General features: G+C 38.8%; 1 protein-coding gene across 11 annotated transcripts in view; it reads left to right on the forward strand.

The window, feature by feature from the left end:
- Positions 1-2,808: 2,808 nt before the first annotated feature.
- The window catches only part of tmeff2.S (transmembrane protein with EGF like and two follistatin like domains 2 S homeolog), a 41,390-nt gene continuing 21,121 nt past the window's right edge, over positions 2,809-23,077 (forward strand). For 10 of the 11 annotated variants that reach the window (XR_005964646.1, XR_005964647.1, XR_005964648.1 and 7 more), the window contains exons 1-5: positions 2,809-3,133; positions 11,160-11,269; positions 15,540-15,669; positions 17,764-17,790; positions 19,303-19,399. Coding sequence is in view for 5 of the 11 variants with exons in the window: in XM_041578615.1 (XP_041434549.1) it covers positions 2,971-3,133; positions 11,160-11,269; positions 15,540-15,669; positions 17,764-17,790; positions 19,303-19,399 (527 nt within the window). In the remaining 6 variants the exon portion in view is untranslated. The remainder of the gene's footprint in view (positions 3,134-11,159; positions 11,270-15,539; positions 15,670-17,763; positions 17,791-19,302; positions 19,400-23,077) is intronic. The other variant, XM_041578616.1, reaches the window with a different exon arrangement.

The following is a 23,077-nucleotide window of genomic DNA, read 5'->3' on the forward strand; positions in this document are numbered from 1 at the left end:
CAGTGTATTGCCAAGGAATGCTATGCTAGATGAGGGAAAGCTTCTTTACAGAAATGTATATTGTTTAAAGAGCTTGTTTAGGGCAGAGGTTAGTAAATTAGTTTGCCCTCACTAGAGAAGATTAATCATGGGACATCTAATTTCATCCTGTGTCAGTGGCCTAAAGTAGTTGGGGGACGGTATAAGACACAGGCAAAAGAAAGTAGAGCATCTGTGGTGTGTGCCCTTACCCTTAGGAAGGGCTACTGGGGAGATAGGGAGGGGTGACCACTCTATCTTGCACTGCAGCAGTAAAGAGTGACTTAATTTTATCAGAGCACAAGTCAAATGGCTGAGGGCACCTGGGAAAGTAAGAAAATGGCTAGCCTAACCTTATATTTAAAAATTAGATATAAAAAAAGCTTTTTGTTCTTTTCAATAGTGGATTTTAGTACAGGATTCTGATGGAGGAGAGCTATGAACACCTGCATTTTGAAAAATCCTTTAAAGTTGTAGTTTACTATAAGGGCAAGGGTACACACCACAGATTCACCACTTTCTTCCACCTGTGTTTTGGAGGAAGGCCTGCTTTTGCTTCTTTTGGGTTGTTCTCCACTCTATGTTGCTGCATTCAGGCTGATGCTACAGGAAGCTGTGGACAAGAACAGATCTGATTCTCTCTGACTAACTACAAGACACAAGAGGAGGATCTGCTCACTGTTCCCTTGCCCTAAGTGGATGTCTGGTCAGGGTACTATCAGGCTGAGGGCACAAGGAGCGTTGACTTTTTTGCAGACTGAGAGAAGAGGATCCATTCTATTCCCCATCTTATTTTAACGGTGGTAAAAAAGTACAGATTCTGCTTGAGTGCAGGCACAAAGGGTGGAGGTCTGCCTGGAAACACAAAAGCAGGCACTTTCGACCCAAAGTCCACTTGATGTGCCAGAACGATGGCTGCCATCATAGGGGGGCACGTAGGTTTAAAGGGGGCCCGGGTGTGCGTCACTTTGTGGATTAGTTGGGCCCCCTTGAAAGAGTGTAGGACGTCACTGAAGATCCATTGGCGCCAAAGAGATGCGGATCTAAAGCTCCTGAAAAGACAGAGCTGCAGAAGAATGCTGAAGAAGCTGTCATCACTGAAGAGAAGGAAGAAGATTGCACACAAGCTTAAGGTAAGCTCCACTGAATACCAATTTTTTATTTTATTTTAATAATTAAAGGGGTGATTCACCTTTAAGTTAACTTTTAGTGTGTTATAGAACTGCATATTATAAGCAACTTTTCAATTTGTTTTCATTATTTCATGATTTTCTTCTAAATCTTCCCAGCTTTCAATAGGGGTCACTGACACCATCTAAAAATCAAATGCTCTGTAAGGCTACAAATGTATTGCTATTGCTACTTTTTATTACTATAATTATTTTTTCTATTCAGGCCCTCTCCTATTCATATTCCAGTCTCTTATTCAAATCAATGCATGGTTGCTTGGGTAATTTGGGCCCTAGCAACCAGATTGCTGAAATTGCTAACTGGAGAGCTGCTGAATAAAAAGTGAAATAACTAAAAAAAAAACACTAATAATAAAAAATGAAAACCAGCTGAAAATGTTCTCAGAATATCAATCTCTACAACATACTAAAAGTTAATTTAAAGGTGAACAACTCATGGCCACCAATGTTTTTTTTAAAATTTTCTAAGAGGAACCCTGGCCACCAATGGGTTTTAAGCATTCATATTTTAGTGCCTATGTCTGTGTTTTTTTATTTACTGCGGTGTCAGGGTACATGGGGTCTGGGCTGGGCCTGTGGTGGGTAGGGCCAAGGGGACCCAGAAAATGTTGTCATAAGGGCCCATGATTAGTGACAGTGGGCAATCTGTGGGTCCTGGCAAATGCCACAGGGGCTGCTGTAAGATGCCATAGAAAGTGACTATTTAGTGGGCTGGTAGGTGTCTGTTTGGGCTTCTGAGTACTTGGAACCCCAGGGCCTATTTTGAATCCCAGTCCAGACCTGGAGCCAATGCTACTGTGTCTTGGCCCTTACACAGTGTCGGACTGGCCCACAGGGATACCAGGAAAACTCCCGGTTGGCCCAGGTGTCAGTGGGCACTCTTGCGTCTAACATTTAGCCTACTTCATGGTCATTCCCTATTTATTCATGGGAAAATGCTTAATAATGGAAGAATATAGTAAGTAGATATAATAGACTAGGAGAATAAAGAGGTTCAGTGAGGAGAGGAGGAATAAGAGTTTGGAAAGTGGGCCCACGGTCTAAGGCTTTCCGGTGGGCCCCAGTCCGACACTGCCCTTACAATACAAATGTCACACATCATTGAATGACAAGGTATATTATATGAATGGATAGATAACTTTTACAGGTCACATAGTAGAAGTATCTGGGGGATAAAAACACATACATCCCAATTTCACAAGTAATACAACTTGCTGCAGTGTGTTGCTATCGTCCCAATTCATTGTTGCCATTCCCTCCACACAAGTAGATCCCTGTCTCTCTACCCCACCGCTGTGTACCCAATGTACCCCTCCACTATATATGTACCCAATGTACCCCTCTACTACTATATGTACCCAATGTACCCCTCCGCTATGTACTCCTCCAGTCTCCACTCTATATATATTTATATCCAATGTACCCCTCCACTATGATCCAATGTACTCACACCGACCTGTGTTTAATGTACCCCTCCGCTATATATAACTAATGTACCCCTCCGCTATATATAACTAATGTACCCCTCCGCACAAGCCGCCGCCAATCAGCGAGACGGGCAAGGGACCCACATGATTTGGATCCGGGAACAGATCCGGAAATTCTCCCATCCTTTCGTTTAATAGATCTTGTGCAATTGCGCTCAGCCTCCGTTTAGATGTCGCTCTTTGTATTTGGATGATATTCGCTTCCGAGACATGTTCAGTTCCAGCGCGTCCATTCCGCACTGGCAGAGGAAAGTCCTATCTTCTCTATAAACACGATGGCCGGAGATGCCCCCACACTGCACTGTCCCCTCTGCCACCGCCTCTGCTCGCTCGTTGTCCCCTCTCTGCTGCTTCTCCTCGTCTGTTGCCCCGTACAGCTCGCGGCGTTCCCTTCCTCCCTCAGCGACTGCCAGACGCCTACAGGCTGGAACTGCTCCGGTAAGTGGCGGCACAGAACTATACACCGAGCTTTATACCGAGCTTTATACCGCTCATTTGTGCTACACCATCACACTGATCGCTTGTATTGATCGCTGAGCGACATATAGATCTGCTGAGGAGAACTGGGACTCGGCAGCCAAAGCCTTAGCCGATTTATAATGAACCTGATGTTGAAAGATGCGCTCACACGTTTATTCCTTTGATTTCCGACCTTATTGTGTGACGTCATACTAACACCATTACAAACCGTTAATCATCCCCTGAGCAACGTGATCATTGGGGAAGACTAACGTGTATTGTTATCCAGTGAATTGTCTATTAACGTTTATATGGATGGACTTACCTTTATAAATATTCCATTGCTGAAACCCCTGGCCTAACAGCTCTTTATTAATATTATATTATTATTATTATTATTATTATATAATAATAATGCCTTTACAACACAGAAGATTACATTGGGTATCTGTCAGAAGCTATGATATTTCCCTGGTAAATCCAGACATGATTAATTAATGGTAAATGTAGGTCATTACAGTAGTATTATGAGTGTTGATTTTACCTACAGAATATTGTTGTAACGATAATCCACCTGCAAAATGGGCCTGCAAATCAATTCATTTTGTTCACAATGGAACAGACAAGAGCTGCCATTGGATGACATTTTGGAGGATTGCCTCGGGTGAAGACATTTGGAGGGCCTAGTGCAGAACTGGGTTGGATTAGAAAAGAAAAAGATTACTGAAATTCGTTAATGTAGGAATTGATCTGATGGCCCTTTTAGAGTCAGGTAAAATGTCCCCCCCCCTGTTAAAGGGATACTGTCATGGGAAAACATGTATTTTTTTCAAATGCATCAGTGCTGCTCCAGCAGAATTCTGCAGTGAAATCCATTTTTCAAAAGAACAAAAAGATTTTTCTATATTCAATTTTGAAATCTGACATGGGGCTAGACATATTGTCAGTTTCCCAGCTGCCCCCAGTCATGTGACTTGTGCTCAGATAAACTTCAGTCACTCATTACTGCTGTACTGCAAGTTGGAGTGATATCATCCCCTCCCTTTCCCCCAGCAGGTTAACAAAAGAACAATGGGAAGGTAACCAGATAACAGCTCCCTAACACAAGATAACAGCTCCCTAACACAAGATAACCGCTCCCTGGTAGATCGAAGAAAAATACTCAATAGTAAAAGCCAAGTCCCACTGAGACTGATTCAGTTCCAAGTAGGAGAAATAACAGCCTGCCAGAAAGTAGTTCCATCCTAAAGTGCAGGCACAAGTCACATGACTGGGGCAGCTGGGAAACTGACAGTAGGTCTAGCCCCGTGTCAGATTTCAAAATTGAATATAAAAAAATCTGTTTGCTCTTTTGAGAATTGGATTTCAGTGCAGAATTCAGCTGGAGTAGCACTATTAACTGATGCGTTTTGAAAAAAAGACGGTTTCCCGTGACAGTATCCCTTTAAGCCAATTGTAGATAGACTCAGATCAGGCACAAACTGGTTTAAAGGGCCAGTAACTCTGTTATTTAACCATTTGCCAACAAACCATACCTCCGCAATGCGAGCATGAAAAATGTTCCTGGGTGGTGCAAAAAAAGTGCAATGATTGGCTACTTGGTAGCCCCTATTTGGACTGGCAGCCTACAGGAGCTTCTGTTTGCGCAGTAAGTGTACGAGAATATAGGGCATTCTGGTGTTTGAGAGAGCCTTTAAGGTGTTTTGTGGTAGGTTAAGGTTGGCCAGGTTAAAGGGGTTGTTCACCTTCCAAACACTATCAATTCTAACAGCTGCATTTTATGAAACTCAGGGATTCTGCAAAGCAGGGCTAAAGATTGCAAATGTATCAACTAATGTATCAATTTAGAACAGTTAAGAGTTGGCAACCCCCCAGAGCTGCTTTAGAAGGTGAAAAAAATAAACTTTACACAAATAGAAAATTGAAAGTAATTGGAAAAAGTCTTTATTTCTGGTGAACAATCTGAAACCAACTGAACTGAAAAATCTGAAGATGAACAACCCCTTGAAGGCTAGGACTACACGGCCGACATTGATGCGATCCGACGCTAAACTCGTGTCAAGTCGGATTCGACAGGAGCAAGGTAAGGAAATATAACGTCGGATAGTGTCGCAACGGTGATCCAATGCGATACGACTGTCGGATGCAGCTTGCAGCGTTTGCATCCGACAGTCGTGTCTAGTCGGATCACTGGTGCGACACGATCCGACGTTACATTACTTACCTTGCTCCTGTCGCATCCGACTTGACGCGTGCGTTTAGTCGCCCAGCGTCGGATCGCATCAATGTCAACCGTGTAGTCCTAGCCTATGTTTGATTCCAATGGATAAAGTTGCCCCTATCCAGTTTTGAACTGGACAGTTGGGTTTTTATCCAACATCACCACCTCTAAAATAAGAAGGTAGAAAAACCAAAGGTGGCCACCCTGTAAGTGACAGATACAGTATGTAAAGGGATGCTACCATTTAAAGAGTTAAACTTGCAAATGATGGTTTTGCTGCTGTCTGTGGGGGAGTTTGAGGCTCTTTGATCTCTTGAAGCTGCAAAGGAAGATTGTGTTTAGAGAAGGGCACTTGTGTGGGTGAGATGGAGAGACACGTTGCTTCCCTGGACGTGAGAGACGTTATTCCTTGTGTGGCTGGAGCTGTATGGAGCAATGGATTGGGTCTTTTGAAGTCAGGACAGGAGGTTCTATGGGGGAGATGTAATAACATTTGTACAGAGTAAAACTTTGCGAATTAAAATTAGCCTGTTGCAAGATAATATTCTTATAAATATTATTTTATTGCACTGTGAATCTTATTTGTGCATTGCAGACCTTTAACACCTGCTCTGCAGTTTCCTTAAATATTTTGTCGCAAAAAATTGTTTGTGATTGCGAATTTTAATTGCATACACTGTGGACATTCGCAAAAGCAATTTGGTCGCAAACTTTGAGGTCTTTCGATCAGTCAAAAATTGCGAAAAAGGTTGCTAACGTTCGCAAGTGTCTTTGCAAACGTTTTCGGAGCTGGTGAAATATATTACATTCTCCGTTATGTGTTCAATGTGTGCAGAAGAGTGTGAACCTCAGTGTGAAGGTACTGTGAAGAAATAGCTGTCTGGGATTGTTATATGTACCATTAAGGGGCACAAATACAGTGAAGGGAAGCATAAGCTAGTGCTTGAAGTCCCTCTGCTTTCCATAGAAACAGTGCATCACCAACTATTAAAAGCAGAGGGTCGTCAACTCCCACAATCCATCACAACAGAACAAGGTGAAGTTGGGGTTGCATTGCATTTCAAAGTAACATGGTTTCCTTTGTCCATATATTATTTTATTATGGAATTAGATTTGTCTGTGTAAGATAAGAAAATCATCATAAGATCATAAGAAAATTGTTTTCCATACTGGAGGTGGAGGCTAATGTAGCCCATACTCCTGTTAAGGGAAACAATACCATTTTGCCCAAAAAATGCTTTTAGTGTCCATGTTTGGCAACAGGTTGCATAGGAGAGAGCAGGAGAATTGTAGCAGCAGGGTTTAAAATTGTTTGAAGGGGAGAGAGGTGGGAGTCTGCAAGCCTGATTAGAAGGAGATTGTAGTAGTCTATAGGGGATAGGATAAGAGCATGGATTAGTGTCTTAGATGTTACTTGTAAGAGAAATAAACATATCTTGGCAATGTTGCAAAGGAAAAAGCAGCAGGTTTTGGCAGTGACATTAATATTATTTGAGAATTATTGGACTGGACAAAGATGAGATTGCTAGGAGGCAATTAGCAATTTGGATGTGAATGTCAGAGGTTAAGGTGGCCATACACGGGCCGATAAAAGCTGCCGACAGACCAAGTCGGCAGCTTATTGGCCCGTGTATGGGGCCCCCCGACGGCCTTCCCCGATCGAGATCTGGCTTTGATGAAACAGCTGCCTTTAATGAAACTCATGGATTCTGCAAAGCAGGGCTAAAGATAACAAATGTATCAACTAAATGTATCAATTTGAAACAGTTAACGAGTCAGCGACCCCCCCTTGAGCTGCTTTAGAAAAACATAAGAAGGTGAAAACTAAGCTTTACACTTCAAAATTAGAAAAACGGTCACAAATAGAAGATAGATAGTAATTGGCAAAAGTCTTTATTTCTGGTGAACGATCTGAAACCAACTGAACTGAAAATACAAATATATTGTTTGATTGTCTTAACTGTAATTATTCTTCAAAATTTCAGCTACCAGACTATCTCTACATCTTCCATATCTTATCCAGTCTGATCATTGTGGCTTTAATCCAGGCCTGCAAACTACAGTTTGTATCTGCAGAGTAGTCAGTATCATTTCAGATGCAAAGTCGCAGTTATTAACACTAATGCTGGATATTCATAATACTTTTGACACAGTGCTGTTGTAATGTTTATTTCATCTTTTGCCTTAATACAATATTGATGGAGCATTTCTAGATGCCTTTGAGAGTACTAAATAACAACCCTGTGGCATATAGGTGAAATTAGAACTGAATTTCACCTTCCACTGGAGAAAAGGTACTGTTATTTAGGAATTAAACAACATTGTGCTCAGTGACAGACGCCCTAGGCAACTTGGCTGGCTTTGCCGCCATCTCTCATGTGTGAATGAGTCTGCTCGTACGGGAACGAGTAAGCGTGCGCATATACATGGCGATTATTTCAAAGAATACGTGAAGAGGAGCCAAGTTGCACGGGTTATTTACCCTTATTTATCAATACATTTTCCTGAAAAAAATCCAGTGCGGGAAAAAAAATCTTGAAAAAACACGAAATCTTCAGATTATTGCACGAAACCCAGTGCAGATCAGGATATCTTCGGGACTTCTCCTATTGACTTATATACAATGCGGCAGGTCTGAGATGCCGGATTTTCAAAATTTGGACTTTGTCCATCCTCGGGGTATAAGAAAAATAATAATAAAAGTTTTTTTCCCACTAAAAATTTGGATTTTTATAATAAAAAAACCATGAATTTTTAGAGTTTTTGACATTCGGACTATAATAAATAACCCCCTAAGCGTGGTGAGCTGGCACTTCTAATTTGTAGTTACTTATTACTCTTCTTTGTTTTTATTAGGCACTGAACTTAGGTGATACTTTGTATTAAGTGAAGTTAATTTGGAGGTACTTTGTGCAACAAAATAGCACATATAGGTATCTAAAGCTGATTATTACACAACATGAGTTAAAGTAGGTTATTGTTGTGCACTCATTGTTTGTAATCGATTATTTTCTAATTTTATTGTAAATTATCAAAAGTTCTGTTTAAATTGGGACCCTTTATCTAACCATTCTGATTACATAAATGGGGAGTTGCAGCTTTATTGGCTGCTGTTGGGTTCTTTGCTCTTTTACATTGCTCTAGTTGTTACCCCATAAGGACATCTTTTTAGATTACAAAAAATACCAAACATCCCAACAGAAGAGGCACTGCCATACAATCAAATGTCACACTTTTAGTACTCCCGACCACTACACTGTGCTTTTGTGGAAGGATCATCCTTTAAAAGGCCTTTCTTGTGTACACAAAACCTGGTGGTTTCAGATTCTAGAAGGGGTGCTGCTGCCATGAGATGAGTTGAGAAATGTGCCCAAGCAGCAACAAGCCTGCAGGTTACCAGGGGCAGCAAAAATACTTGTCTGGTAACTTATAGAGCCGAAATTCAGATTTTTAATTTAAAATGAAACTTTGCAATGTACATTGTATATTCAGACATAAAACATACCTGACTGTTTCATTAGACTGCTACATGGTAAATCGGGATTCAGCTTTTTGGAGGACTACTTCCAGTGCTCCAGGCTGCAATGGTAATAGCTTTGCACCATTCCATTTAACTGGCTTATTGCCAATGAACATCCATGTTGCTAACTGAAGTATATTTCTGTTGCCGACATTGCTGCTTGTAATTTAGGTTGAGTGAACAAGTGGGTAAAAAGGTGAGTTTTGCCTTTAATTTCTTCACAATAGGGGGAATAATCTTCAAGGGAGATTTTCCTAAACAGAGAATGGTTTCTATGTTCAAAGACTTTAGCTGGCAGATCTTGGAAGCGAGTATTCTAGAAGGAAGAGGCAAGCCAGTTACTTTGATCCATTAGTCCAGCTCATATATTGGAGCTCAGGTTTCACAAGAAGGCTGTCCTGTGGAAAGGTATTTTATTCTAGTGAGACTGTTAGGAAGGTCTCTATGAGCAGGGCAAAGAGCAGGAAGGACACCTGTCTGTGTTAGGAACTCCCGAGGCTGGGGTGTTGCCTGCAACTGCAAAGAGCAGAAGGAGCCTGTGACCAAGAGTTTGTCTGAGAAATTGAGGAGAACCAGGGAGCTGAGCAATCTCCCCAAAGAAGTTTGTGAGTACAGCGGTGACGCCCAACTTACATGTTTTGCTGGTAGTCCACAAGGGCCCTAGTTTAGTGAGGGAACACATCAAATGTGTGAAGTTAGTGTCCAGTGGGTAGGATTTATTTTTATGATTTATGTTTTTTTATGCTGAAATGGTTACCCCTTTGTCTAAATAAACTGCCTAAATATAAAGAAGGTTTCTGTTGTGGATAAGCTTACATAATGTAGTAGTGAACTTGTTGCAAAGTTGGCATCCCATGATGGTTGCATGTGAGATAGTAACAAGCTCTTTAATACAACCCATTTTTACTTCTGTATTTCTGGAACTTACAAGGCTTAGTGCTTAAAGGAACAGTAACACCAAGAAATGAAAGTGTTTTAAAGTAATGAAAATATAATGTATTCTTGCGCTTTACTGGCGGAACTAGTGTGTTTGGTTAACAAGACTACTATAGTTTATTTAAACAAGCTGCTGTGTAGCCATGGAGGCAGTCATTCAAAGCAAAAAAATTACAATTATTTAATTAAGAAGCGGTAGCATACTGCAGACTGTACTGATTTCCGGGCAATCACCAGGCATTATGTTGGTTTCTTTGAGTGTAGTACTAAAGTAGATCCCCCTTAGCACCAATGAGATTAAAAGAACAGTTATGGCAAAGGAATGACAATATAATGTAGTGTTGTCCTACACTGGTAAAACAGGTGTGTTTGCTTCAGAAATTCTACTATTGTTTATATAAACAACCTGCTGTGTAGCTATGAGGGCAGCCATTATAAGATAAAAAAGGAGAAAAGACACAGAATACACAGCAGATAACAGATATGCTCTGTAGCATACACTACTTCAGAGTTTACTGGGTATCCTGTGCTTGTATAGCTGTCTCCATGGCTAAATAGCAGCTTGATTATGTAAATTATTTCTGAAGCAAACACCAGTTTTACCAGTGCATTACCTTATATTAGCCGCATCTGTCTCCTAGCATGCGCTTCCTCTCAGCACGTCAGATCTCAAGAAGATGCATGTAGTTCCAGCCTAAAGGAGATCTAAACCCAAACACTGAATCAACAACCACTTAATCCGGGTGTTTTTCTGAGCAATTTTGCAATTTACATTAATTTGCTATTTTTGCCTTTTATGAGATATTCACTTTTTTATATTTCTAATACTAAGCTGTTTGCTTAACCATTAGTCTGCGACCCTAGGTATAACTGAATGTGGGATGTGCATAGACATGGTCACTGACATTCTTTGCTTTTAAACAGATCCAGAGTATTAATAAATACCTGGATTAGCAATGGATGTGACTTAAATAGCCATTCCTACTAATTAGAAGTTGTGCCTAAATACTATTGGCCATATAGTACATTTCTTAAATAAGGTATCAGGCATTATCTCCTGTCAGATTCCAAAAATGTTTTATTTTATATCTAAAAATATTTCTATGGATCTTGGCTAGATTACTATTACAAACTTTTTGTTCTGAATTTTTGGGAGCAAACAAGCAAAAACCATATCAATTATTTTAAATCACAACTGCTGTATCGTTTACAGAGCCAACATAAGGTTAATGTGGCCAAATTATATATTGGAGTAAACACTATTTTAGTTTAGTTTTGTTATTTCCAAATGTTAGACTTAAGTTGAGTGTATTTATCCTTATGTTTAGGTTTTGATGACAAAGAAAACGATCTCTTTCTTTGTGACACCAATACATGTAAATTTGATGGAGAGTGTTTAAGAATTGGAGACAGTGTAACCTGTGATTGCCAGTTCAAGGTAAGAAGCTTGGTTTATCATTTTTTAAATGATGAGCATGAGCATGAAAGTGAAAGCAACTTTGTAATACTATAAACCCCTGGGGTTTATAATTCAAGATTTAAGACAATTTTCAGAAATGTTATAAATATGCTAACTTTGGCATAACTTTGCAGTGTAATTTGGGGGTTGAAAGACATGTTTAGCCATTTTGCATTCATAAAAATGTGTACTCTCCAGAATATAGGAGTTTCTTATTATTTGGGGGAATTATTTCAAATAAAATTTGTTTTTTTTTTTGCCATAGCCAATGTTTCAATAAGTAAAGTCAGTAAGGAAATAAACTCATATATACTATATTAATTTTGGGGTCTCTGCACGGCACATACTATGCTTAATGGGCATCAAACTATTCAAATGAGCCCTAGCATTCATACATAGAATGTTTTGTGTCGGTACATAAGGATATGTAGTATATAGGATACTGTAAAATGCAGACTTTTCAGAAATGTTATTTTGTACACTAAGGGGAGTATTTATTAAAATTAGATACATATATCACTAGTGATAGCATACCATAGCAACCAATCAGGAATTAGATTTGAACAGATACCTACAAGTTAGAAAACAAAAGCAAAGATTGGATTGATTGCTATAGGCAGCACCACCAGTTAGGGTAAGGCCAGACGAGGAGATTCGGGGAGGTTTTGTCGCCTGACGATTTATCGCCACGTCTTTTGCGCGACAAAACCTCCCCAAATCTCCTCATCTGGCCTTACCCTTAATAGTAGTTTTGTTGAAAGTAGCTTGTAATGTTGTTGTATACCCTGACATAAACAGAAGGTTCCACATATCTCTTAGTTGAACTCAAGAGCTTCTCTTTATTAGTCACCACGGCCAGACCAAGCCAGCCATGCGGCCTAGGCAACCTGGCCATCTAAGTTGCTACCCTCCTCCGTGTGAATGCACTCAAGACAGAGCTAGTCAGCACTGCAGAGGAGACTGTGTGAAAGGAAGGGCAAACAATGTCCCAGACATAAGCTACAAAAGAGGTATGTGTCTAGTGCACCCCCCCTTACCGCCACCATTGCGCCCTAGTCACGTGTCTCTTCTACCTACTCTTAGTTCCTTCCCTGTTAGTCACCCGTTCCGCTTCCACAGTGACAGTTGCCACACACATTTCTTACAAATATATCTAACCAGAAGTTAAGGCTCCCATGTCACCTGATCCCAAATGCTGTCTACCTTCCCTTCATTCACTCTGAGTCAGGGAAGCTGTACACCTTAACAGACTTTCAGCATTAAGGGTCTGTGTTGCCGGTGGCCCGTGTTGTACTAGGCCCTATCTACCCTAGTGCTGTTTCCTTTGGGTTCCTAATCTGGGCTAGGCACCACCAGGACACTGGTCCCTCTCTCTTCTTTTTAGTACTACAAAGGTGCGCCAGAGAGAGGTGCAGGAACAAGGGTCCAGATCAGCGGTAGGTGAAAGCAGGCCCAGATTTGTGTTAAGGCCACAAAGGCCCGGGCATAGGGCGGCACATTTGTAGGTGAGGCTTGTCGCATCTATATTTCAGGGTTCCTACGGGAAACTCGGAGTGGAGTTACAGTGGGAGCAGTGAGTTTTAGTGTGAGCTAGGGGTAGGGGCATGTGAGTGTGTGTCAGGAGGCACTGGCCTAGGGGCATTTTATTTGCAAATCCGGCACTGGGTGAAAGAAGAGATACGTGCTTGGTGCCCCCTAGGCACATGCCTCTTCTGCCTACCCCTATTTACGACCTTGGGAAAACGGTTGGGAAGCAACACAAGCATGAAAAATGTTCCAGGGGTGCCATATAAGAGCTATGATGGTATATTGCTACTTGGTAGCCCCTGTGTGGACTGTCAGCCTACATAAGGCTCTGTTATGCAACCAAAACAAGCCTCCAAACCAGAAATTAACAAAATAAGAACCTGCTCTGAGGCCACTGGGAGCAACATCCAAGGGGTTGGTGAGCAACATGTTATCTTGATGCTTAATGACAAGGGAGATAGGATGTAAAGTCAACCTTTTGATAAGCTTTTTAAAAAATTTCTGAAATTTGTATGAAAAAGTCATGGTAGTGTGGTACAGTGAAGTGGAAAGACAGATATACCCATTTAAATATTGCAGAATGTGTAGTTTCCAAAAATGTATAGTTTTCTGCCGTAACCCTATTGTTTATGACCTTGTTCATGCCTAGTTTTGGAGCAATACTTTGAAAATTTCCATGTTTTAGAAGTCTATACATTTTGTAAACTAACTGGAATTACACAAATATTCCACCAGATTTCAAAATTTTAGGTTGTCCTGAAAAAAAAGTCCAGTGCAGAAACTTTATCAAAAGAGAGCATGAAAGTAATCCACATGAAAGATCCTATACCTGTATTGTGCTTCTGCTTCAAATTGAACTTGTAATTTCACATAGACCCACAAATAAGCACTTAAACATTTCTAATTACCCTTGGTCAAAGTGGTTGGGACTTAGCAGCTGTATGCTGGGCTTGTATTTGTTGTATATGAATGCAAATACATATGAAAATGACATAACATGGCAAGTTTGTGCTCAAAACTTTTTTTTTTATTATAAAACATGTTATTTATATTAAGTCTTTAAGTATGTGTGCGGTTCTCTGTGCTATATATATATATATATATATATATATATATATATATATATATATATATATATATATATATATATAATTATTTCTGGAAGCATGAGTGCACACTGGGATTTTAATTAAAAATCAAAAATTTATTAAATTACATTAAAACTGGTCAACGTTTCGGTATCAAGGGTCTTGATAATGGTCCTAGAGGTGGACCGAAACGTTGACCAGTTTTAATGTAATTTAATAAATTTTTGATTTTTAATTAAAATCCAAGTGTGCACTCATGCTTCCAGGAATAATTATGCTTTTTGATATATGAGTGGCACCTGGGTGCCTTGCTGATTCCAGTGGAGTGCGGACTACCAAGGATCTTTTATATATATAGTTGGTAAGGACCAGCACTCTTGTGTTCAAAATACTGGAAACTCATTATTTCACGTACCTCTTGTGTCCAACATTTTGTTCCACATTAGGACCTTTATTTTCCACTCCTAACTCAGTGGTATCTGAGTGCTGCAATAGGTACGTTACCAATATCATACCCCCACCCTTAACATCACTACACCTATCCCCAGTGTCATAGCTTTGCCCCAGACATGATCCACCTGCCTTCTTTGCCTGTTTTCACTAAATGCAAAGATGGCATCCCTAGTTACAAAACTATTTATTGTCATCCAGTGGCATAACTATCAGGGGTGTGGGGGTGCGATCGCACCCAGGCCCGCACCTCCTTGGGGTCTGCCTGAGCCATGTAAATGGTTATCACGGGTGGCTGGTCAGGGAGAGATTTACAGAGTGCACAGCAGCAGCGTGCGATTCATAGAGGGGATTGCCCAACTGGAGGGCTCTGTGCCCATCCTATACCAGGGCCTGACAGCAAGTAGCTATGCCACTGCATAAAAAGCAGGACTGCCCTGTGAAATCATTGCAGTTGGGAGGTATGCCATAGGTCACCAAGAAGACCCCACCATTTGCAAGGTCAAAGAAAGTGTGTATTTGTCAGTGTTGGGAGTATACAAAACCTCCCCTGATTGCTCAAAATAATAAGTGTGTGTTGGTATAAAAAGTCTGTGCTTGTGTTACACTTACATGCAACACACAGGTAAAAAAAAGGAACAGGGCACACTGGAGAGCCACAGGATTCAGGGCTAGATGGTGCTGCATTCACTACCGAGGACAGGGCAACTTGTCATCCAGTGGCGTAACTACCAGGGGTGTGGGGGTGCGATCGCACCGGGGCCCGCAACTTGTTGCTGGTTGTCTAGGGACAGGAAAGCAGAGGCAGACACAAAGGTATAACTGTAGGGCCCTGGGAACAAGACATCCTGTAAGGGCAAGTAGTAGGAGGTTAGTAGCAGGTCACATGCAAGTGCCAGTGTTTTGTACAGTAGTGTGATTTGCAATGCCAGAAGACCTTACCCCTGGTGGCGATCACATTTAATAACTATTTTAGAGTCCATTATAACCATCTACATTATAGATATTGCTGAATAGTAAGTATATTCTATACAAGAAGTCATTTTTTGCCTGTAACTGTGTTACAACATGATGTCTGCGTTATCTTCTGTAATGTCAGAATGCCTTATTTTAGTTTTTAGTAGCTGTTGTTTTTTAAATGTTTGTAATAATCTGAAGAAAGCTGTTTCCTGTTTTTTGTTTAGTGTCCCCATGATTACATCCCAGTTTGTGGCTCCAATGGTGTCACTTTTCGCAATGAATGCTATCTAAGAGGAGCTGCCTGCAAACAGCAGAGTGAAATACTTGTAGTTTCTGAAGGATCCTGTATAGCAGGTAAGTATCTGCTAATTATTGATTACACGTCCATTACAAAATTTGTTCTAGCTAAGTCTTTTTTTTTTTTTAAATATCAGTTTCATTTAATAAATATATTAATAAGATGTCGCTGTTACTGGACATTATGTTCTTGTTACATCTTTGCAAACTATAAAGCCATGTAAACTAATTAACTTTTTTGCCACATTTAAAGACTAATGAGCAGTAGTCTTTTTGAGTATCCCTTACATGTGCTTCAAGCATTGCTTGAAGTCTTCTAAATATAGCTAGCTTCTCATTGTGTGACCTCATTTTTTAAGAGGCTTACTTGTTGACAACATATCTGTTTATTTTAGTTGCAGCCAGTCCTTTTTGTTAGGAACATGCTTAAAATTATCTAATAACCAAGCATTCAAATGTACAGAAGCAATGGTCAGATTTCTATTCAATTCTGGATAATCCTCCCCATTTATGCATTTAATAATAACCCTGTGGTTGTTAGAAATTCATTCCTTCTGGTTAACTCTAGCAATCGAAGCATTTGTTTTTCCAAGAGTGGTAACCATTAGCTTTTGCTATAAATTACCTTGGTCGTCAGATCACACTGCCTGAGCTACAGTTTGTGGAGAAAGTAAGAAGTGTATTTTGCCTCAGAGGGGGTAAAAATGTTTTTCTGACCCCAAGATGGTGATTGAACCAGTCACTGAATAAACTTGTGCTAAAAACTATTATTGGTAACCCCGTATTTTCTCATTTGCCAATAAGGCATCCATCCCTATTTTTGAAGCTGAATGTATCTGCCAGTACAACCACTTCAGAGAGAGAGTCCATAATTTCATAGCTCTCGTATTTTTTTCTTTTCATGGCAAAACATGTCTCTTTCCAAATGCATCAGTTAATAGTGCTTCCTCAGCAACATTCTGCTCTGAAATCCATTTTTCAAGAGAAGAAACAGATTTTTTTACATTTAATTTTGAAATCTGACATGAGGCTAGACATGTTAGTTTCCTCAGCCATGTGACTTTTGCTCTGATAAACTTCAGTCACTCTTCACTGCTGCTGTTACGAAAGGTATTCCAACCCCAGAACAATCCCCCAAGGTCCCGATCGGGGCTCAGCCTTCTGTGGGTGTCCCTACTAGAGCACCAGGGTAACTTCTCACAGCTGCACTGCAAGTTGGACTGATATCACCCCTCTCCCTTTCCCCCGCAGCATCCTATCAACAGAATAATAGGAAGGTAACCAGATAACAGCTCCCTGGTAATTATGAGAACAAACACGCAATAGTCACTGAAGTCCAAATTCAATTCTACTAGATACATTGTGTAGTAGAACCAGTACCTTATGTGAAAGCAGTTCATACGTGAAGTTCTGGCTCATTCTAAAAGCACAAGATCAGGCACAATGATCTGAGATGACTGCCTACACACTAATATTACAGCTAAAAAATGCATTTGTTGGTTTAAGAATAACATTTTACATGGTAGGTATGGCATGGTATGGATTAATTTAGAAATAAAAACTATACCATTAAAATCATGACAGAATCCCTTAAAAAAAAATACAAGCCCATGTTATTCTGTAGGAGACACACTTTGCTGCTGGTTGGACCTGTTTTATTTGATAAAGTTTATGCTCAAATAATTTGTAGCATAGCAGAATTATTTACCTTGCACCTTATGTTTTTAAACTCATGAATATGATTCATTGTACTGATGCAAGTTTTATTAGACAGATCCTCTTTGACTACTATACACGTGAACAGTTAATGATTTGTTGGGTTTCACTTGCTGACTCCTGGCACCTAATGAATCCACTTGTTATTCGGTTCCCCGTGATTCTTTCTCCCACCTTGACTACAATTTTGCTCACTCAGATTTGTTTCCTCCTATTTATTTAGATTGTAAGTTCCTGTGAGCAGGATCTTCCCAAGTTCCTGGCCTAGATGACTAGTGTGCTAAATCAATAGGGACAAGAGTGCTAAAGCACATTTGAAATATATATATATTTTTTGTTTTTACCTGATGAAGTGAGGGTGCATAGAAATTGCCTTGAACTGTACATTTTGTTACAATCACTGTATTTAAGTGATATGTTTTTTACTCTTTACAGATGGTGGATCAGGCTCTGGTGATGGAGGTAAGAAGAAAAAATGTTGGAATTGAATATATGTGATTCTGTGTTTTTGTATATTACATTAGTTTAACAAATATGAGTCTAAAACTGCCCAAAAGCACTGTACTAAGTCAAGTTCTGGTGTTTGTAGAACAAAAGAAAGGGTCTACAACAGAATTAGGGAGGCATTGGTTAAGTAACACATCTTGATAAAGGTTTCAGAACACAACCGAAACGTCGATGTATAACCGATGTAAATGCTTTTTTGTATTCTAAATAAATCCTTTGGAGTGATGATAATTATAATTAGATGATAGCAGCAGATAGCAGATAATAGACAAAATAAATGTTAATGTACATTATTACATATTGAAATAAAAGTGAAAAGAGAATAGACCTGCTGTTGGTTGTGTGTGCCCACATGGAAAGACTTATTTGAGGTTTCATTTTCACTGGCAAGGAGTAAATAATGCAAAGTAGAAGTTAGGTTATAACAATTGTTACATTATAACAACAGCAAATAAAATGAATCCACTGGCTATAAATAAACCTGTCTGACAGTTTTAGCAGCAATGGTTAAGAAATAAAATAAATCAAGATGGCACATTGTAAACCAAACCAGACTAGTATTTCTTGTCTGCGCATGCGTTTGCCCTGGGAAATTTCAAGAAAGAAGAAGCCAGAAGAGGATCACTCCGTGGTGCTCACTGGTATAACCCTGGGCCGGTGCAGTTTTCTGCTGATAGGAGCACCGGCCCGGGGTTTCAGGTAAGTCAATACAATCACTTGGGGTGCCTAACATTTGGCTCCCCCAAGTGCAAGATTACTTTCCTTCTCCTTTAAGCTAGTCTGGAATACTATTGTGGGTATTGTGGAATTCTATTGTGGGTAAAAATACTGTGAATTCAGCTAGTATGTTATACTTTGTATGCAGTAAAAGCTTAATTAAAGTGCTATACTATATAAGCTGACAATTCATTACATGAATAAAAAACAGAGAATTTTGTGAGTCCTTTTGTGACAAAATGAATCTTGATCAATGCATTTTATAACAACAAAATAGCTGTCAACAAAAATAAAATGCATGAATTATATACAATATGTATTTTGTTTCAAAAAAGTTAAAAGTGGAGCCCCATACTATTTGCAGAGATATTGGGCACATTTTAAAAAGAAGTTAAAGGGGACCATTGCAAAAATTAAAATTGAATATAAGCTTAATTTCACTGAAATTACAAACTTTCTTAATATAAATAAATTAAATATACTTTACTGTTTATGGAATAATTGAGTTACTTTTCACTATTAAGCAATTATAATTATTTGTGAGTCTGCTTTAAGAATTCATTTTTATATTCTCAGGATGTATTTTTTTGTGGTAATAACTTGCCACTGCATGTAAAATGCAAAATCGTGGAATGGACTGTTTGGTTTATTTAGGTTCATATATTATCTCTTGTACCAACCACAGTATATTATTTGTACTTGTAATGTATTGTGCAATTAATGTGTACATACGTATTCATTATTTTTTAGTGAATGAAGGATCTGGGGAAACAAGCCAAAAGGAGACATCCACTTGTGACATATGCCAGTTTGGGGCAGAATGTGATGAGGATGCAGAGGATGTGTGGTAATATTTTTTTCTGTTACTTCCTCTGAAATGTGCTAGATCCTAACTTATTTTGATGTGATATTCGCACAGCACTCAACAATAAAAAAGTAATACACACTATAGAAGAAATAGTAAATACAGCTCATAAATACATAAATAACAGAGAGATGGTTCCTTATGTGGACATTGTGGCACTTTGAGCATTGTTAACACATGTCATGAATGGTTGAGCTCTCCTGCACTTAGTAGGGGGTGTGTTGGTTTCTGTTGTTTATATACTGATTGGGGAAGTTAAATTACAGTATATAATCTGTTATGTAGCTTTTTATAGATGGCGGCCTTCTTTTTAGGCTGATGGCACACACGGTGCTTTGTCACCTGCAATAAATAGTATTCCATCAGGTGTCAAGCCACTATAAAATACCCCTTTAATAGGACAAATGGCAATTGCTGCAGGTAAAACATTTGAATTTTATAATTGCACAAATTGACCTGCATCTTTGATTTACATGTGGTGAGTGCTCAGAGAAAAGGTATTTTCATCTGTAAGGAGTGCAATTTCCAATGGGCAACAAATCCCAGTTCACCCTTTTTTGTGCAAGATATGTACAGGTATGGGACCTGTTGTCCAGAATGCTCAGGTCCTAGGTTCTCCAAGATAATTGATCCTTCCATAATTTGGATCTCAATACCTTACGGGGCAGATTTATCAAGGTTCTAAGTTCGAATTCATGGGAGTTATTTAAAACTCCCATGAGCTCCCATGAACTCAAAATTCGACCAATTGCAATTTATTAAAAAAATCTAATTTTTGGAACTCGGTTGAATAGGATCGACCAGCAAACTCTAATCAATTTTAATCGAATTCGATTCAAGTTTTTTCTCTGAAAAAATGTCAGGAAGGCTGCAAACAACTCCAAATTGATCCCAGGAAGTCATCCATAGGCGAAAACAGCAATTCAGCAGGTTTAAGGTGGCGAATAGTTAAATTTGAGTTCTTAAAGGACAAGTGTATGATAAATTTAGAACATTTCATTCCAATTTTTAAAAAAACTTAAATCAAATTTCAACAAGGGAGGGGTGTGTGTATGGATGCTGGGTTTTCATTTGGAGGGGTTGAACTTGATGGACTTTGTAATTTTTCAAACCAATTTAACTATGTAACTAACTAACTATGTAACAATTCCTTATTTAAATTTCTCAGTTTTGGCCATAAAAAAATTTGATAATTCGAATTCGACCCTTGATAACTCTGTCCCTAAGTGTACTAAAAATCATGTAAATATAAATTAAAACAAATAGTATTGTTTTGCCTTTGATAAGGCTTTATTATATTTTAGCTGGGATCAAATAAAATGTAATGTATTTTTACAGAGAAAAGTGAAATTGTTTTTAATCATTTGGATTATTTGATTAAATGGAGTCTATGGGAGATACCCTTCCCAATATTCAGATCTTTCTGGATATGGTGTTTCTGGGTAATGAATCTCATACCTATAGTTAAAAGTGGTTCCAAGTCCACTGGCTTTGTGCCCCTTATAACAGTACAGGATCTCCTGAGATGTTACCATCATCTTACCAAAATGGGTAAACTTGCTGGACTACTGGTGGTGGAGTTTTGCAGCAATTCTTAGACATACTAGACCCAACAATAGTCCCTACTATCTCTCCAGTTCTGCATAGTTGTTATAAATCTCATCAGCATTATTACTTTCAAGGCTGTCCTTATAACAATAAAATTAATAATTAAAGGAAAACTATACCCCCTGAACAATGTAGGTCTCTATAAAAAGACAGCTCATATGTAAACCTTGCTTCATGTAAATAAACCATTTTTATAATAATGTACTTTTTTAGTAGTATGTGTCATTGGGTAATCCTAAATAGAAAATTGCCATTTTAAAAATAAGGGCCGTCCCCTGGGATCCTACGATTCACAGTGCACACAAACAAACCATACATGTTAGGTCACAGGAGCCAATTAACAGACAGAGTTCTGTTTTTGCTTCCACGCTTCTTCCTGTTACAGTTAGAGCTGCAGTAATTCTGGTCAGGTGATCTCTGGGGCAGCACACAGACCATCACGAAATGGTGGTTCAAGAGATGTAAAAGGGTAATATTTACTTAAATATATATTCCAGTTTGGTAAGATTCTTTACTATGCCACTTAATTTGATATAAACTATATGATGCTTAAATATTCATTTTGGGGGTAAAGTTTTCCATTAAATTATAATTAATTATTTACTTATATTTGATATTATACACATTGTAACACCCCTCTGCACAATGCACTTTTCATAGCTTTCATATGGGTAGAAAAGAAGCTTTGAGGGAGGGGAAGATCTATGTCAGACTGGACAAGCTTTTGAAAAATTGTGCCTTGTAAATAGAATAGAAAAATTATGTTCTGTAGAAACTGACAGCATTGACCAGTACCCAATTGAATTAATTCCTAAAAAAATACTTCATGCACTGTAGTAGGGGTTCATTTGAGGATCCATGCCTTTCATTGTTTTAAAGCCAATTTTCAGATGCGGGCATTCGATTGCAAGTGCTTAATGATATGCATTTTTTGGACTGTAGGTATTGTTGTGCATCTCTTGCTAAGCAAAAATCATGGAAGCAAAGCAGAATTATTTTTTTTTCTAAAGCATTTGATACAGAACCACACACAGAAGGGTACTGATTGTATTAAGAATTATTGGCCTGAAACATAACATTTGCACTGGGATAACCAACCGAATGTTTTCAAATAGTGGTAATGAATGGAAACATTTCTAGTGTGACCAATGTTGTTAAATGGGTTGTTCACCTTTAATTATGGGTTTTGAGTTATTTAGCTTTTTATTCAACAGCTCTCCATTTTGCATTTTCAAGTCAAAATTACCATAGTAACCATGCATTCATTTGAATAAGAGACTGGAATATGAATAGGAGTGGGCCTGAACAGAAAGCAGAGTAATAAAAAAATAGCAATAACAATACATTTGCTACTGTATACAGAGCATTTGTTTTCAGATGGGGTCAGTGATTCCCATTTAAAAGCTGGAAAGAGTCAGAAAAAGAAAATAATTAAATAACTACAAAAAAGAAAACATGAAAGTCAATTGAAAACTTGCTTAGAATTAGCCATTCTATAACCTACTAAAAGTTAACTTACAGGTTAACCACCCCTTTAATCATATGTCAATTAATTAGTAAAATTATATTTTTAACCTGTTTAACTTAGTTTTGCATAGTTAGTACTGTCTCTTTTTCTGATGATGCTTAATAGTGCAAGACTTGAAGAAGACTTATATAAAGTAACCAGAAATGGTTAAATACAAAATCATGGACTCAAGTGGAAAGCCATGCATCTCGGATATATCTGAAAACTGAAGTCTACAAAAGAAGTGGTTCAGTGGTATCAGTAGAGAGATGCTTCATTCATGACTGTAAGAAGCACTTCAGTGGGATTAGAATGGAGGCACAGAGTATACAGTACCTGCTGAAGGAGATGCCACTTATACAAATAAATATAATAGGAACTACAGCTCTAACTCCCCTATGAATAAGTTGTTATTATGTGTGACTGGGGTAAAACAGTATAAAAAACATAAAAAGCAGAAGGTTTGTGAGTATTCTGTCAACTTTTTGGCAGTATAAAGGCAGACAATGTTATGCCACTACCATTGCTCACTTGTTTTAAAACAT

Source organism: Xenopus laevis, chromosome 9_10S (assembly GCF_017654675.1).
Source record: "Xenopus laevis strain J_2021 chromosome 9_10S, Xenopus_laevis_v10.1, whole genome shotgun sequence".
NCBI classification, from domain to species: Eukaryota; Metazoa; Chordata; class Amphibia; order Anura; family Pipidae; genus Xenopus; species Xenopus laevis.